Source organism: Echeneis naucrates, chromosome 20, assembly GCF_900963305.1.
Source record: "Echeneis naucrates chromosome 20, fEcheNa1.1, whole genome shotgun sequence".
Classification (NCBI taxonomy): Eukaryota; Metazoa; Chordata; class Actinopteri; order Carangiformes; family Echeneidae; genus Echeneis; species Echeneis naucrates.
This window is the reverse complement of record NC_042530.1, coordinates 17,394,108-17,411,734: the sequence shown is the minus strand read 5'-3', so window position 1 is coordinate 17,411,734 and position 17,627 is coordinate 17,394,108. Positions and strand designations below refer to the sequence as shown.

The 17,627-nt window shown below is 40.0% G+C and overlaps 1 protein-coding gene across 5 annotated transcripts in view; it reads right to left on the bottom strand.

The window, feature by feature from the left end:
• The window catches only part of arhgap29a (Rho GTPase activating protein 29a), a 31,819-nt gene that overhangs the window by 8,595 nt on the left and 5,597 nt on the right, over positions 1-17,627 (bottom strand). For 2 of the 5 annotated variants that reach the window (XM_029529506.1, XM_029529505.1), the window contains exons 3-13: positions 10,303-10,446; positions 7,204-7,300; positions 6,371-6,443; positions 5,612-5,672; positions 5,090-5,236; positions 3,888-3,952; positions 3,703-3,813; positions 3,468-3,548; positions 1,813-1,995; positions 1,374-1,514; positions 1,008-1,198 (exon numbers count right to left, since the gene is read on the bottom strand). In XM_029529506.1, coding sequence (XP_029385366.1) covers positions 1,008-1,198; positions 1,374-1,514; positions 1,813-1,995; positions 3,468-3,548; positions 3,703-3,813; positions 3,888-3,952; positions 5,090-5,236; positions 5,612-5,672; positions 6,371-6,443; positions 7,204-7,300; positions 10,303-10,446 — 1,294 coding nt within the window. Of the gene's footprint in view, positions 1-1,007; positions 1,199-1,373; positions 1,515-1,812; positions 1,996-3,467; positions 3,549-3,702; positions 3,814-3,887; positions 3,953-5,089; positions 5,237-5,611; positions 5,673-6,370; positions 6,444-7,203; positions 7,301-8,155; positions 9,286-10,302; positions 10,447-17,627 lie in introns of those variants that run through there. The other 3 variants (XM_029529507.1, XM_029529509.1, XM_029529508.1) reach the window with 3 other exon arrangements.

Sequence of the window (17,627 nt, the reverse complement as noted above, 5' to 3'; positions counted from 1 at the left end):
GATATCATCAGATCAGTCTCACTTCACCATCAAAGGTACCAGTTAATTAGAGCATAACAACCATTAAATTACTTAGATCAGCTTAAGAATGGCTGAAATACAGACCATGTTAATGACAATCACTGATACTGAAAGTAATCTAGTGTTTCTCACAGTATACAGTATGTAGGTCAGCACTCCATATTTAACCTTCTGAAAGCCAGCGGGAAGGATTCATAGGAACCTCTGTGTATATCATTTCCTCTCTCCCTGGCTGAATGCTTCTGATCAGGGGGTTGAGCTGGATGTTAAAACTCCCCTGATACAGAATTAAAGCCATGTTTTTCACTTGAGTCTGAGACATTGTGTGTATGATCAAACCTGCTAAAACATTTCAAAGAGGTTGAGGGAAACTGATGGAGAGTCCACTGCCTCAGCTCGTCTTTCCCATGACCAGTCATTTCTGCAGGAAGCTACAGCCAACCAGTGTTTTACTCTCTTCAAAAACAAGCTCTCTCTGAATCAACAACTCCACTTAATTAGTAAAATGCAATATAACTCAATGGTCTGACATGTGGACAAAACCATTCAATTCAGTTCTGACCATTTTCCATATTAATTCAACTCACAACCAGTGTAAATTCAAACATTATGATTTAATTGGGTGTTTTATTGTGTTGTTGGACTGTGTAACTGACTGTTTTATGACACCATCTATTAGCGTAGCGTCATCAGTCTCAGCCTAGGGAATGTGAATAAAGCTAACAGTTGCCCTCCCGTGGAGATTGAGTTTAATATCTCCAGTTATCAGCAGCCTGATGCTGCCTGATACTGATACTGCAAGCAGCCCAGACCTTAATATCAGGTCAATTAAAAGAAAATCAACACAGAGAATGCAAGAGATACGATAAATTTTACTATAAACAAGAAGAGATTTCTTGTTGGTGATCTGTGAATTTTATTGTAGTGTCTTTCAAGGTCTGAAATTTGAGAAACATTGGACTACATAAGAGCAGATGATGTCTCACCCTGTGCTTTGTGTATAAGGTGAGTCGAATGAGTTGGACTCCAGGCGATGCCCATCAGTGGGCAAACTCCTGACAAAGTCAATGTAGCGCTGGCCAGGTTCATATAGTCTAGCATTTTCACACAGACTCTGGTGGTTGACTGGCAGGGACACAACCTGAGCCTGTTGAAGCTGGAACCAATTTACTGTCACCTGAAAAAGGAAAACAAGTATTTAATGTCCAACAGGCTTACAGTTTGCTTGACATATTGTGGAAAATGTAGAAACAAGGTTAAAAATCCAGGAAGGATTTCTACTGATTCTAAAAGTGCAATTAGTCTTTGAATATTAGTCAAATAACTATTTACAACACAAAATCTGAACTTACAGCCTTGAGGGTGAGGTCGCACTGAGATACCATCTCTCGGATCTGAGTGATGATCTCACTCTTGGTGTTAGCAAGGTCGACTCTTTTCTCTCTGACATCAATCTGACAAGCTTTGCAGTGCTCCCTGGCCTCCTCAGCCTGCTTACACATAGTCATTCAATCGTTATTATGAATCTCAATGCCTTATCTGATTCAGACCTGATGCATGAGTGTATTCAGAAGGTCAGTCAGAATTCCTTAATCAAACCTCTGGCTGAGATAAGGCCTTGGCATAACACCACTTCCTGTTTTATGTCTGGCAACATAAATAAGCCACAAAAGGAAGCTGGTACTCTATCATTAAAACTCTCTGAGGTGAGTTCAGGGCCCAACTAAAGCATAGCACATTTGTTGTAGGTGTTTGTGCTGAGCCATCAGCCCAGCAGAGAAGGGACCGTACCTTCTGCAGGGCCTCCTCCTCCAGCCTGCGCCTTTTCTCCAGTTGTTTAGCGGCTGCTGCTCCCCCTCCCCCTCCCATTTGCTCCTCCTCCAGACGACTCGTGGACACTTTGGCCTTCTCATATTCTTCATGCCGCTGGACCTGCAGTAGCCGAGCCTTCCTCAGAGCTGAGTCTGCCTCGTGCTGGGGATGTGCACACATGACATTAAAACTAAGACCAACAACAGCCACATGTAAAGAAAGAAGTGCAACAACAAAAGCGGCATTACTATATTGACGAGGAGTAGATAAGCAAGCTTTTTTTTTTTTTTTTTTAAATCTGAAGCATACATTAAACATGACCATTTACAGCAGCAAGTGTTAATTCAATTAATAATGCAATTAGAATTATGGAAATAGGGCTGGGCAATAAAATATCAAAACAATATTGTAATGAATTTTAGGTTAATGGCACCATGGGTGGTTGAATGGTTAGTGTGCATGCCATGTTATTGGAGCGTCCAGGATTTGATTCTAGCTTGAGATGCTGCAGGTCATTCCCCCCCCTCTCTTCCCATGTTCCTCTGCTACTTTCTATTCAAATGAAAACATTCAAAAGCCCAAAAGAAAAAACTAAATATATAATTTGGGTCGATGATGATGAGAAGCATAATTCACTCGATATCATACAGCAGCATTGAGCATTACTAATGCCAATTAGTGTCTGTACTGTCTCATCTGTAGGACACATCTACCTTCTACTATGAGCTTAAGTTAGTTTTTGAATTGCAATGGTTTGTAGCCAGGAGCAGAAGAGTTAGAGTTAGAAAAGAGGACTATCATGAGTGGAAGAGGCACAAAGGCTGACCATCTGAGTGGCCAGGTTGTGATTATCAGAAACCAAAAGACATTTGTGATTAAAAAAAAAGGTCATACAAGCTCAACTGTGTGGACTTGACCTTCTTCTAAAAAAAAAAAAAAAAAAAAAAAAGACTGACTCAGACTGACTGAGCTGGCCTGCAAAATATGACACAGTTGGTGCTAACCAAGACAGGAAACACAGCAAATCTTTTCCATGTCAAGGGTTATAAAGAAGTGTATGTGTTCTTTAAATACCTCTATAATATGACAAGAGTTTTATTGTTATGTCTTACTGTTTTTCTTCAATAAGCAGTTTTTTAATTAACAAGTTTAGTTGTTTACAAAATCAAAAAAAAAAAAAATTGCCAAAACTGACGTTTCACTTAATTTGCAATTATTTATTATGCAGACATAAAAATTGACTTTATGAGGTAAAGAACGCTGCTGTTGAATTTTGCTGCTCACTTGTGGAAGGTAATGAATAGAATGTGAGCATGTAATGTGAATCCTTTGTCTGCATGAAAACCTTACAGAGATCATTTTGTGCTCAACATTACTTCAGGCTTCAGTCAGTATGCTATTTGAACTGACAGCATCAGAAAAAAATCCTTCTTGTGATAGAGCTCAAGATCAATCAGTATGGGAAAATATATTGTGATTACGTTTTGTGCCATGTTTCCTAACCCTAGGTGGAAGAGTAACTATCTGATAAACATTTTATGTGTGTATATTCTGGGCTGGGGCATTTCAAGAGCATTCTTGGACTAAGTCCTCAGGGGAATGCATTTGTGTAACCTTTATTGTTGTCAACTCACCATCTTCTTTTGCTCTCTCTGCCACTGCTCCTTGACCTCTTTTCGCAGTTTGTCCAGCTCATTCTTTCTGGCTAGGAGAGGCTGGAAAAGAAAACACACGTGCACATGCATGCATGCGCGCGCGCACACACACACACACACACACACGCACACACAGAGTAAGACTTCATGTTCTCATTCATCAACCTAACACCAATTACTATTTTGGAAATGCAATGTTGGTTTGACTGAATACCTGCATGAATTTGTTGCTTTGGAGAACTGCTGCAGTGTGAAGCACCAACTGGCTATATTCACTGTCATTTTTGAAAGCTGCCATGTAGATCTCATGGAAAGGCATGAATTCCTTAAAGAAAGACAAAGTCTTAATATAGATCTTAAGACTTAGATGAGGCCAAATTAGCATCAATATTTACTCACCTGTGGACTTGCGAGCATCTTGGCTGATTCAGCCATTTTGGCGTAACTCTTTGCACACTCAATATCTGAAAATAGATGTTGCAAAAGTTATATACAGTGTCTATATAGTACCATCGACTGGCCCACTCATAGTCATTAATGCGTTAAAAACTTTGGCTTGTGCTGACTTAACAGTTTTTTGTTTTTTTTTGGAATACATTACTGACGAAAGTCACTTCAGTTATTTTCTAATACAGTGTCCTTGAGTCATCAGCATCAAACACATTTATAAGCTTATCAGTGAATAAAGCATTTGTTAAAGTGGATGTGTAAAACAAACATACCATCTGTTCATTGATAACAAAACGTACTGTACAACTTGACTTGTTTTGTGTGACTGTGTTGACTAAAGTGACTTAGTATTAGACTGAAACCATTCATTAATCATTGTACCCAGACTAAAACTCTCACGCTGCACAACCTTGAACTAGGAACAGGACTCCATTGTTTAGCTCCATTGGTCACATTCTGTGCTATGATCATTTCAAACCTTTTCATTCACCGTGTGCTGCTTGGAGCTACACAGCTGGACCCATTGGAAACTGCTCAATTTGCCACTGAACAGAGCTAATATAAAATATCTTTTTCCTACCAAAAACAGAACCTGGAACTCCGCACCTTCTTCAAAATCTCTTCTTAAAACACATTTTAACTTTTACATTGTTGTATGTAATGTTTCTATATTTACCACCAACTTACTGTAAGCTGTTTTTACTTCATGACTCATTGTGATGTTCTGTTGCACTACTTTACTTTTATCTGGTTTTACTTTCTCTTGTAAGTGGCCAGAGTTGGCGGTAATTTGCTACTCTCATTTTGATTACTTGCTCTCACTTCTGTTGAAAAATCTAGAACTCCTAAGACCCTAACACTTCTGGTAATGACCCAGATCACTGAAGTGAACACTTAACTAATTCAAACCCGGGGTTACACTCTTATTTTTATGACATCTTGTACCTGGAGTGATGAAGATGTTGCTTTTTAGCGCTTTAAGTGTACATGTCTTTTCAAAAAGAATCACGGTCAGAACTGTGATACAGTTATCACACAGATAGTTCATGACCCAAACACACGACAGCTGACCTGATAGGTGCTACTTTGCTATTGCCACCTCTTTACATTTCAAAAATGCTGTTTATCCCTCCATCTGTGCTCTAACTCACCCATGTTGAGACGTTTGTCCACCCATGCCAGCAGCTCTTTGGTGTACTTGGACCAGGCCTTGGCATAAAGCAGTGCTGATTCCACCCCACTTTCCTGCCGCTGCAGTGTCCTGTCCACTTCTTCAACCCGAACCGGCAGCAATGGCCCTGTGTCAACCACAGCATTCCCACAGGAGAGCTTGTCAAAAAGGGGATTAAAAATGACAAGCAAAAGCAAACCCCCACACCACATACCTCTCACCACTGCTGGACGAGTTTAGCTAACAACATCTGTGACATAATCATCCACAAAACCCTACTCTGACCTTCAGGAGTGTGATATAGGTTAATATCATATGAAGGTAAATAATGTTGACAGAGGACTGACTGCTGTATGTATTAATGAGGGGTTAAAGAGACTGGTCATTCAGCAAAAACTCAGCGTGATGAAGCAGAATTAACAGCAGTTATCCATTTTAAGGCTAGCTCATAAAATGATATTCACATTTACAGAGAAGAATTGGTGTACAGTATCTTTCTCACCTGGGGAATCATCTTTCTCAGGACTGGATCCACCAGATTCCACTGGGAGGTTCTCAAAAGACTGAAAAGAGAAAAAAAAATAAATAAAAAAAAATAGATGGAGAAATAAAATGCAACAAAAGGGTGAATGTCCAGCTCAAAGTGTGGTTTCCCTTGCAGACTTTCTTCAAAAGAGGCTAATTACAACTCAGTTTCCTCCCCAGAGCACTTGAAACACACTGCCGGAAAACAACAATACATAGAATTGATGAATAATTTGCAGAGACCATTTCAGGAACATGCATCAACCTGCAAGCCCTCAGTTAACCCCTGGACTCTGCACTTTGTTTGGTCATTTATTCTTTCTTTTACTTGAAAGTCCAGGGAAGGTGGGTCTCAGCCTGACATCAGCAAGGCTGTACATATTTATTCATTCATTCATATTCTACCTCTTATCCATTTCTGGGTCTTTGGAAGATGTTAGAAAACCAGAGAACCCGGAGGAAACCCACACAAGCATGTGGAAAACATGCAAACGCACAGAAAGGACCCAGGTCTGGGAACTGAACACGTAACCTTTTTGTTGTGGTGCTATCCACTATGCCAGCATGCTGCCTTCGAACATATTTGGAGAAACACAATTGTTATCTTTTATTTCTGGCGCCAAATGCAGCAATGCGACACATTAAACTTAATTTGATAGTTCACTTTTGCTGAATTAACTGGGTTCTCGGTTTGATTGTGATGGACAGAACAACTGAAGAGGAATATTGCACTTACTCTGCTCCTCTTAGTCAGGGGAAGCCCCAACACTGATCCATTCTCTACATCTCCCATAAGGAAGTCAGACACTCTGAAGGAAAGAAGAAGCAAAAACGAGTAGATTTAGGTGACAAAATGGGAATTTCATCAAATACAATGTGTGCATGGGAAGTTTGTTTAAATCATTACTTAAATCACCCATCGGTGTAGTATAATGGGTTTTAAGGGGTATTATGGTTCTTAATGTTACACTTCCATAAAGTTATGATACTACTAGAATATTTAACACAGAAGCACCAGAGAGCATGGAGGATATTGTGTCAAGTATTGCCCATAAGGCAACTCAGTACCAGCATTCATCAGTAGAGGTAGTAGCAATAGCCTTTATTACCTTCCTTTTCCCATAATATTTAATGCACCACCAATTTATAAAGCAAAACGTCTTCTTAACTGCTTCCTCTCTATTTAAAATTAAAGATAACCCTCTTAATAACAATAACCATACTATTTTTTTCCCAAATGTTCCAGTTGATCATGCAAGATGGGAAAATATGGTGTCCACCCTTAATGTTAAACTCTATCTACTAGCCTGGCGTTTACACTGACAGCTTCACTAATGTTTATTATGTTTATTTCTGAACTTATCCTCAGCTTTCCTGTATTCAAAGACTTAGCTCCACCTGTTTCACTGCTGACTATCATCCCTTTTTTAATTTGAGGTGATTTATTTACTTAATCAAGTTCATCATTGTGTGTTCTTTGTAAATTCAAAATAATATGCAGCAAACGTGACTGCAATGCAATTGAGTAACAATGGGCATCAACAGAAATCATGGTGATGACATACTTACACATTGCCAAATGTGAATGCCAATTTGTCGATAGCACTGTAGATTTCTCCAAACAGATTCTGTTTGTTCTCTTCGTTCACCTCTTTGAAGTTCACTCCTGTTAAATAGTGATGAAGTAGGGCAGAGTTTAGTCTCTGTAGGAAACCTAAACCCTGCATTCTGAAGACATCCTGTGATTAAGGCATGAGACCCATGTCACAGTGAATCATCCTTTGTATGACGTCAAGGATGGAGTCAATGAAACTCCTCTTAGTAATTCTGTACTCCTCAAATCGCAAGGGGAGCACCTCATATCCCAATCTGAAGGGGTTTTCAAATTACAAAGTCCCTCAGAGGAATCCAAGAACAATAACACACCTTCAACCAGAAAAGATAAGCAAAAATTGCAAGTGGGTATATTTGGCTGTAATCTGCAAAAGCAGTGGTTTCCTGCTGTAAGTCAAAACACAGTGATGACTGAGGGCAGAGTCGAGGAAAAAGACCAGTGTAAATACAGCTGTAATCAGTCTTCAAAATAAACTTCCTGCCTTGAACACTGAGGAAATAAATGAGGAGCGAGATGTTCAAAATAAACCATTGAATCACTGGACCAGTCTGGTGCCTTCAAAAGTTCCTCAGCTTTTTCTGCATCTTCTCCACAGGAAGCAGAAAAAAAAAACCAAAAAAAAAAAAAAACAAAACAGAATAGATTTACATATTAATCCAAGGCAGGAAAGAGTCCAAAATTGTTGAAAATTCTTTTTAGAATGTGGTTTAAAATTAGAAGGAAGACACTATCTACATGAAAAAGCCTGCATCTCTATCTTTAGCCCTAAAATATCTATTACATCTAACAAAAGCAGGAGTCAAACACCCATCAACACCAACTTAACACAAGGATGGTTCCTTGCTGGCTGCTATGAATGATATCCAGTACATCGTTGAACAAATGGCAAAATTTTTAAAAACCCACCTCAAAACAAGCTTTCTTCTTCTCCTGTCTGTCAGAAAAAGTGACTCTTGATCATGACTACTGACCGCCAAACACCTTAAGTATGATGATGAAAAATTATTTTACTCTCGGAGGGGAAGTTATATTCTTTCCAGAAAAGGGGGGAAAATGACAAAATAAGTCCAACGTAAAACTTATTTTCCCTCAATCCACAACAGGAAGTGTTAAGGTTTTCTCAGAAGGGTGCAAAAAGGAATTTTCCAAATCCAATATTCATGGGTCCTGGGAGTCTCTTGTCAACCCCTGACCAGCTGCTGTGGCCACCACCATTCAAAGCAGGCTATTCTCTTGTGCTGCTACATCTCCTCCTCTTCTGTCAAGCCCCTACCCCCAACAGGACATCCTGAGGCTTGCTGGAATACAATGCCAGTACTCGTTCAGGCCCCAACCAGTGGTCCAAACATGGAAGTTACATCATTGGGAAAAAATGGTATTGTTTCAGTGGAAAAGCACACACTCTCAAAACACTCATCAGCTTAAAAATCCTATAATAAAGAGTAATAGCAAGATACAACAAGGCAAGCAATTGGAAATGAAGCATCATATGACAGTGACAAAGCTCTCCGTTGGAGGACCTTATTCTGATGAAGTAGACATGTAACCCAATCCCCACTGGAATAAATCCCACTATTTTCTCATCTTTGCAGTCAAACTGTTCACATTTGTTTCAACTCATACTTTTCTTCAAAATTCAGTTCAGACCAAATCAAATGTCATATGTCTTTATGTAGTAGCATGATAATATTTTACATCCCAATCTTGTGTGAGACCAAAACCTTGAGATAAAGTAAAAAACACTGCTGCCTCGTCACAGCCAGTTACACCTCAGCTGTTGTGTTTGTTCTCTGGGGGTCAAGAAGTGACCATTTCTGGCCACCCAGCGGCAGTAGAGGCATTATATCGTGCTTCACTGGACATGCACTGTAAATATAAAGGACAGATACCGTAAATGTTACGCACCAGGGGTGGGATTAAGCAGACCTCTATTACTTTCGTCCAAGTAAAGAAACTGCTGCGCAAAGTCCAGTAGAAGGAAAAGTTGTCCAGTCAAATATGAATTTCAGTTTAAGTACTTGCTGAATACTTGCTTCTAAAAATACTTCAATACATTTTTATGAAAAAATTTATTGTACAGTACAGTGCAATTATAGAACTAATTCTATAATTATAGAATTAACAACGATAATAAAACTCCTTTTAAAGTAAAGTAAAAATCAATACATCATAGAAATGTAGTACAAAGTGAAGTATTTCGTCTATTCTAGTGAAATAAAAGTCATATATACATGAAATGAGTGTCTGTACTTTTAGCTCCCCAGTCAAAATTCATCTATGACCCGTACACACAATTACCAACACCTGTGCGGCCAACAGAAATGTGACATCCAGAAATGGAGCTACTTTATAAACCTAAATATGCCCTTTCTAAGTCAGTGGCTGCATAATTTACATGGCCTGTATGCATCTTAGAATTGTGTATGGCGGCATGCCCACTCACATTTATGTGGACTCACTGCATTTATAAATCAACACTCAGAATTTGCTTGGCTCTGCACGGTGCTTACTACATACAGGCTTTTCAAAAATATATAATTAACCAGGTCTTTGCAATGTAAATTGAGACAGGGTACACTCAGGGGGATAATGGCAGTCAGTGTTAAGAATTGACTTGCATGCCAGATTGTAATCTCAAGGAATGAAGGATCGTAAAAGATTCCTCAGAGGCAGGACCACTGCTTCTCTCTGTGTGTTGAATTAGATATTTGACTCTTAAATATTATCTTTTTACTGTCTATGGGATTTGAAAATCACAATGATGCATTATAAAACCTTGAGTTACTTCTGAAGAGCTGCATTGCTTTGAAGCTTAAGCAAAAGACACAGAAACATGGACAGTTCTTGGGGGATAGTATGAGAGAGATGATGGTAAAAGTAAATGTCCAGGAGAGAATACCGTCAGGGGGAAGTCAGGTTAGAAAAGCAAAGAAAGATAACAGACCAAAAGGAAGAATGGTGAACTAGCTGGTACATTTTGCACGAAAGCCATGTGCACGTGTGCATATGCATGTGTGTATGTGTTTAAGGGGAAGCTGGTCATTGCAGCTCACCTTTGACCGTGGCGATGACGGTTCCAGCTGTACTGAGGATGTCTACTGAATTGAGGCTCTGGTGTTTGCTGATAATGGCCTTTAGGACTCGCAGCAGCTCCCCGAGTCGCTCATGCACAGCCTGATGAAGGCAGTCCTGGTGCTCTAGAAAGTGATAAACAGCTTTTTTTTTTAAGTGAGATTCAATGTAACTTTCATAGGGTATAGCAATAAAATATAGACATGCCTTGTGGTTTTGACTTATTTAGTACTTAAGCTAAACCATTCAATAATGAATGTGGTTTATAGGTTAGATTCCTTCATAAAAACAGAAAGGCTTTATCTAAACCCTGAGCAGAGTGGAACAAAAATCCAGTTATTTCGAAATATTCCATTTTTAAATGAAGGGCGCAACCTCACTGGCACCAGGATTACTTGATGACACACTGGCTCTGTTGGTTAAAAGTGTGACCATGGCAGCAAAGTCACACTACTGCCATCCATTCACAGCAGTTCTAGTCAACACTGAAGCAGCTAATGCACTGTCCAGGCAACAAGCCTTACAGCAGGAATAGCACAGAGACTGCATACAACTCAGCAAAGCTGCACAGAAAACTGAAGCAGTGCTAAGACGAGAGCCAAGTGCATAAACAAACATGACCCCCTGCAGTCCCTCTGCAACTTGCAGTTAGCTAAACAGTTAACCTCAGAGAGCAGGGCATCACATGTATGTGGTTCTGTGTACAAGATGAAACAGTAATACCATTCACAAAGGACAAAATGCACCTGGCTATTAAATAACCTTGCCAATTTGCCTTTGGCATTTTCAAGCAATGAGGTCATGAATGAGACTATATACCACTATAGTACTATATTGTAGGACTAAAAATAGATGCGACTCCTTATATATATATATATATATATAACCACATTTGTGAAAGAATATGTAAAAGGATCGTCTTCATTTCTTTCATACTACTACTACTCATATTACTTGTGTTGCGGCATAAAGTGATTAATTCGTAATCACCTCAAAGTCAAACTTCCTTGCTTTCTTGCAACCTCTAAGTGAAATAATAGTTTGATTTAAAAAAATGCACACACAGACACAAACACACACACAGAGTGGATGCAGGCAGTCAAAGCCACATTTTGTGCTGACTATCACCCCTGGATTACCCCTTCATGGAAGAGGGGATCAGAAAGACTTTAGCCGTCTCCCATTTTTGTGCCTCTTTTTTGGAGTTGGACAAATAGTGCCGCCAGTAGGGCTAATGATGCTTGGCCCATGTGATAATGCTAGCTGAGGTCTGACTCGGAAATCAAGCCAACTGACCAAGTTTACATTGTACACCCAATATGAGCTCTGAAAATGACTAAATGAGGATTATTTAAACCCACCAGTAAGCAAAAAAGCTGTAAAAAAAAAAAAAAAAAAACACAATTGTTTCAATATTTCAAGTTTTCATGGTGGACTCTGGTAGGCCCTATTATTGCTGTTCTTAGTCAAATGGGACTATTAGTTGTGCCTAAAGACCATTCATGTGATCAGTGTACAACTTCACATAAAATGAAAGACCTGAAGACAATGGACAAGGTGCTATAGCTCTACAGTGAAGTCAAGGGATAATTCCAGGGAAAATATATGCAATTTCAAAAGATCCACACAAAGAAATAAACTCAGCAAGACGAGAACACACCAAAATTATTACATTACAAACACCAATCTAATGTGCCAACACCACCATAACTATTCCATGCCAACATGCCCTGTTGCTTCAACCTCCCACCCTTCTCCACAGCAACCAGCTTCATCCATCTTTATCAGAAGTCATGCACAGTTCTGTCCAAAGCCAGAGAGCTGGTAGGTTTTAATGATGGGAGCCTCTCATCCTTTTGTTTCTGCTCGCTGACTCCCTACAAGGCAGGAAAAGGGTTAATGATTTGCTTCTAGCACAATAATATATTAACCTGAGATTCAATATTTCTACAAGAATCTGAACACATTGGTGTCAAGAGATGATCACTCTCAGTGGTGGAAGCCTTAGTTGTTTGAAAGAAGAAAATTGGTCCAAATGCTTAAGCTAACTTAATCTGCCAAAGCCCAACCATTCCAAAGGCCTTTTTGTGACAGGCTGATGGACGCAAAAAGTGTCAAAATGTACAATAATTTGCTTCACTCTATCATGCCCTTAATTGGTCCTAGTTAGTTTAGGTCCCATTTGTGGACATTATGTGGTGAGTAATCTTGAGTCCCTGAGGTAGGTTCGAGCTCCACGAAGGATGAACCCAAGCCCTTGAATATCCTAGAGACCCAGGCTCCTCCATTGGAAAGCTCTATGGGATTCCACTTCATTGGTAGCTGTGTGGCCTTTTGGACCATCCTAAAGGGAGGCTAATTAGCAAGCCTTTATGATTGCATCCACAGGTCCAGCAGGATACAGGATAACGTACAGAGACCGATTATTTAACCCCTCAACTACCATTCGGGGTCCAAGTCAAAGGGAGGAGGACTCATTCCCACCAGGACAAACTGATTAAGGGAACAGCTGAGTAGGGCTTCTTTTCAGCAGGGGTATTGTCATTTTAAAGACGAGTAATTATGTTCAGAGAGGAATTTTCCAGTGGGAAAAGCTTTAATGACAGCAAATGTTTCAGTGTGCAAATATTAGTTCAAGGCCATCAGCAAAGCAGCAAAAACAAGCAAGCTGCTGGGAAGACCAGTCTGTTTTCCCCCGGGAAGAGCTGCAGTTTTGATTGAGGATTTGTTCAAGTGCTAAAATATTCACTATTGTCCCTGAGGGCACTAGCAAAGAGTGATCGTGGTCACCTCATGGGACAATAAATCACAACAGCAGCTTTTCACTTTTCATGGAAAAGGGTTGGAGTGTGTGTGTGTTTATGTGCGTGATAAGGGAGGCGTTTCAATGAGTATGGCAATGTCAAAAAAGAAAGAGAGGATGGGGTCTAAGTGTGATTTTGGTAGTACCCTCCCTTAGGATTTGTCCCAAACCCACCCGTGCACCCCACATCCCTGTCTCAGCCCAGGTTATGAGGGAAGGAGAGAGTGAGAGAAATTCTTGGGCATAATAAGCCCTGATGAATGAAGGCTAGAGGGGGATCAGAGACTGATCCTGATGAGAAGGAGGCCGCAGATCAGGAGCTGCTCAGAGGCTGCCAGCAACACATTGCTAGGTTTTTACTTCATTAGTGTCATGGAAACCCAACATTCCAGCCTCTTGTTTGGGAGCAGGGATGGGAGTTGAAGGAGTCAAGGGTGGAGGGGGATTCATGATGAAAGCATTGTCAGATCATTCACCATCAAGATGACAACCCAATACCAAAACACTCTGACGCTGCTGTGAAGGAGACACTCTCTGATACAATGGGCCTAACAATGCAGATGTACAAATATGTCATTGATAACATTTTCCCTCAGGATCTCATTCGAACAGATCATTACATTTTTTGACCTATACAATTTGTGGTATTTTTACAATGTGAATTAATTTCTTTGGTACCCAACCAAAGTAAAGGCCCCCTACCCAGAGTCAACAGAAAGCTTTACAGCTGATACAATGATAAAGATTTGTTATCTGACCAGTTTAAAGACTGAAATAAGAAATAAGTGAGATCAATTACTATCACTACTATTACTAACATGTATTTTTCTCAGAATCAACAGTGAACTATATATGTATAAATGCATTTTATATATTGTGGGAAGTTCTTCGGAATGAAAAGGCAAAGGAAAACCATATTTTCACTAAAAATATATGGTTTTGATTAGCCATGAGCACGATGTGTACCATACTGCTTGAGTCTCTTAAAATCAAAACCTCCACTAGGGCCTGACACAATATGACTTGGCAACATTCCTTTCATTGTAACCTTGGTATGCCCAGTCATGCACTGCAAATCATGGGAGCAATGTATTATTTATGCCTCAAAACATTTGAGAAATTGGGGGGGTGCTTATTGCCAGAAAGCAAGTGTGAAATCACTAAGTATGTCACAACTTGGTTTTCAGAGATCTGATCAAATCATGAAATTCATGCCAAAGGGGATGGACAGGGTGGTTATGATATATGTCAATCAAAATCTCAGAATGTGTGCTATGTATGAATCAGACCACAGCTGGACATTCCAGCCACTAACCCCCTGAATAACTAGAACTCAGCAGTTATTTCAATGAAATTGTGCATTCATCTTTATTCATCTTTTTATAAAGATGAATAAGTTGAATGAGTTTGAGAATGAGTTTGGTCTAGACCTGCCCTATATGTAAAGTGCCTTGATGTAACTTTGTTATGATTTGGCGCTATACAAATAAATGTGATGTGATTTGATTTGATTTGATTCATCAAAAGCGATAGTAAGTCTGTTCGTTTGAGACAAGCCCCATTCTTCAAAAGATGAGCTACCAAATATATCTCTAGTAATCACTGTGTGACTCCATAACCTTTGTCATGTCAAATAAATCCTTCCTTCACATTTTAAAATGACCTTGTCACTACAATCCACATTTCAAGTATTTGCCTAAATATGAGGGGGTCATGTAAAATGGGTCCACTTAACCTTTAACATTTCAGCAGGGTCACTGCAATGGGTGGCCATTACACCACAGTAAACGACTCCTCAACAGACTTCCTGTGGTCAGTGGCCCTGGTCCACATCTGTCGACAGACCACCAGCAGCCCACTCTGCAGATTAGCAGATTACATGCAGCTGGTAAAACGCAGGGGAACTTCGCCTTCCCACACGTCTATGCTCATACCACAGCATTCCCTGTTGATTCACCTTTGAAGCCCTTTTTCCCCATGACTGCATGCACAAAGACTTGGGGTTTAAAAAAGAGCCCTAGGCTAGACACACAGCACCTTCCTCTTAGGTGGGGGGCTTTTATGTTCACACTCTGCAGGGTACTGCCTTTGTCAAGCTTGTTAGCGGTTTGCTCAAAAAACTAAAAGCCATGAAAAATGATGCTGGTTGAAGGCTGAAGACAGGAAATACCTGGCATTATTACCCATATAGAGGAGAACATAAGATAACAACACACTTAAAACTTAAATTGACCCACCAATCCAAGGGTGAAGTAGTAAAATGTCCTTTCTGGTCAATACACAGGTCAACGTTTGGATATTTCTCTTGAGTCATTCACATATAAACCAAAGACCCAGTGCAGAACAAAGAATTACTTTTTCTCCTTCTTTTATTTATCTATGGAGCTCTCTGTGACATTGAGGAAAGATGGGCAATTTTTCTCTCCAAATGCGCGCACGCACACACACACAACACAACAACCACCGCCAACCAAGGCAAGGCTCTGAAAAAGCACCGTGTAAACTGTAGTTGGCAGCTAAACGGTTCAGAGATTACACTTCAGCTTTTTCCTCAAGCTGGGTAATGTAGGTACAGAAACATCAGTATAACAGGGGGTCGGGAGAGCTGTCCAATGAGAATAGAGACGGGCCCCTTTACTACACCTGTCAAGGGGTTGAACTGGATTTGAGGGGGCTGACGTTGGGGATGAACACAGTATTGTGAACAATAGAAGACCGTTCATCTTTTCCAGCATCCTAATCCTGATAGAATGGGCTTTATGTGCTAGAGAACTTACAAAACACACACACACACACACACACACACACACACACACACACACACACACACACACACACACACACACACACACACACACACACACACACACACACACACACACACACACACACACACACACACACACACACACACACACACACACACACACACACACACACAGCTTAACCAAGTGCATTAAATAAAACATCTTTTTCTTTCTTAAGAGCATCTACCCTCCATTGAAGATGCTAAATATTTTAATCCCATTAACACACTACATTACGATATATTATGGATTAAAAACGCTTCGAGATGATGAAAACACACCCTCTGTTATACAAACCCATTATCAGTTTCAAGAAGCCAATTAATGAGAAAGAGACGGAGTGATTCTACTCCTTGTGTGGCATAGCCTTGGCAAGTTCCAACCCATCACTTTTCCAACCATATCTACAGACGAAATGGGACCTAATTTGAGTTTCATAAAGTAGAGCAAACCTCAGTTGGCCCAGGCTCGACTTAACTGTTTACCTTGACATCAAACAGAGAACCAATTCCTTTCACTGACCACAGAAACTGAGTTCCTAAGATTACAGAAAGTTACAGACAATGGCTGGTTATCTTAGTCTCTCCCAGCAGCACCATTGGGCTTTAACAAATTAAGAGATGTAGCCAGCATGGAGCTGACTCATATGCAAGCATGCCCTCAGGGAAGCTGTGGCACAGAAATAAGGCCAAGCATTGTGCATCTAGCTGAAGAGATAAGAACATACGGGAGAGCAGTAAGGCTGGAATTCCTGTGTTTTGCCATGAGTAGCCCCTATCAATGTTTGTTCGAAGACAACTGGTAAATGGGGTGTTCAAGGCAACAAGTACAACATTGTAAAAGCCATTACTTACCTTGATGACATTCTGTCACTGAAATTAGTGTCTACATCACATACTGGAGCATCAAATCAAAACATGGATCAGGGAAGTTCGGATTTTGCTTTCTCACACAGAAATTATGGCTGTTGGCTGATCCATGAAATGTCACGTGCCATGCATATTTATTGTCATAAAATCCATGTTCTCCACAAAACAAGGCTTAAACAAAGTGAAAACTGTAGCATAGCAATTTTGAATAGCAGTGTAATTCTGCTTTATTCATAATTAAAATGCTTTGGTCAAACATAATTCAGTTATCGCTAATCAACTTGTCTCTTGCAAAAATTCCCTTTGGGATCAGGCTCAGTGACAAAAACAATATTGCAAGTTATTGGTGATAAATATATCTTAGTTGCATACATGGAAACTGATGTGGATATCATATTAGGCCAACTAGAGGATTAAGGTGCAGCATTTCTAAAGAGTGCAGCCTCATCTAATGTATTATTTTAATTCAGGGATACAAAGTGAAGATTTGCGGACTATTTAGGCTTATTCAGAGCATAAATCTTTACTGCGAAACTTAAATCTAAACTGCATGAGGGGAGATCACACAAAATAGAAGTGCTGATTCAATCTGGCATCTCTCCTCTAACAAAACAATGTGATATTGTAATGGGATGCGCCCTGTTTTATGTATGGAAAAGACACACAAAATGTTCCAGCTGTGTATATAACAACCAGGAGCCACAAAGCTTAGCTCTACGTGCAGTGTGAGAATCCTGGAGCTCTATCTTAGTGTGTGGAAAACATCAACAGCCTTCTGGAACAAAGCTTCCCCAGCAAAACCATTGGCTACAAACATAAATCTTTGC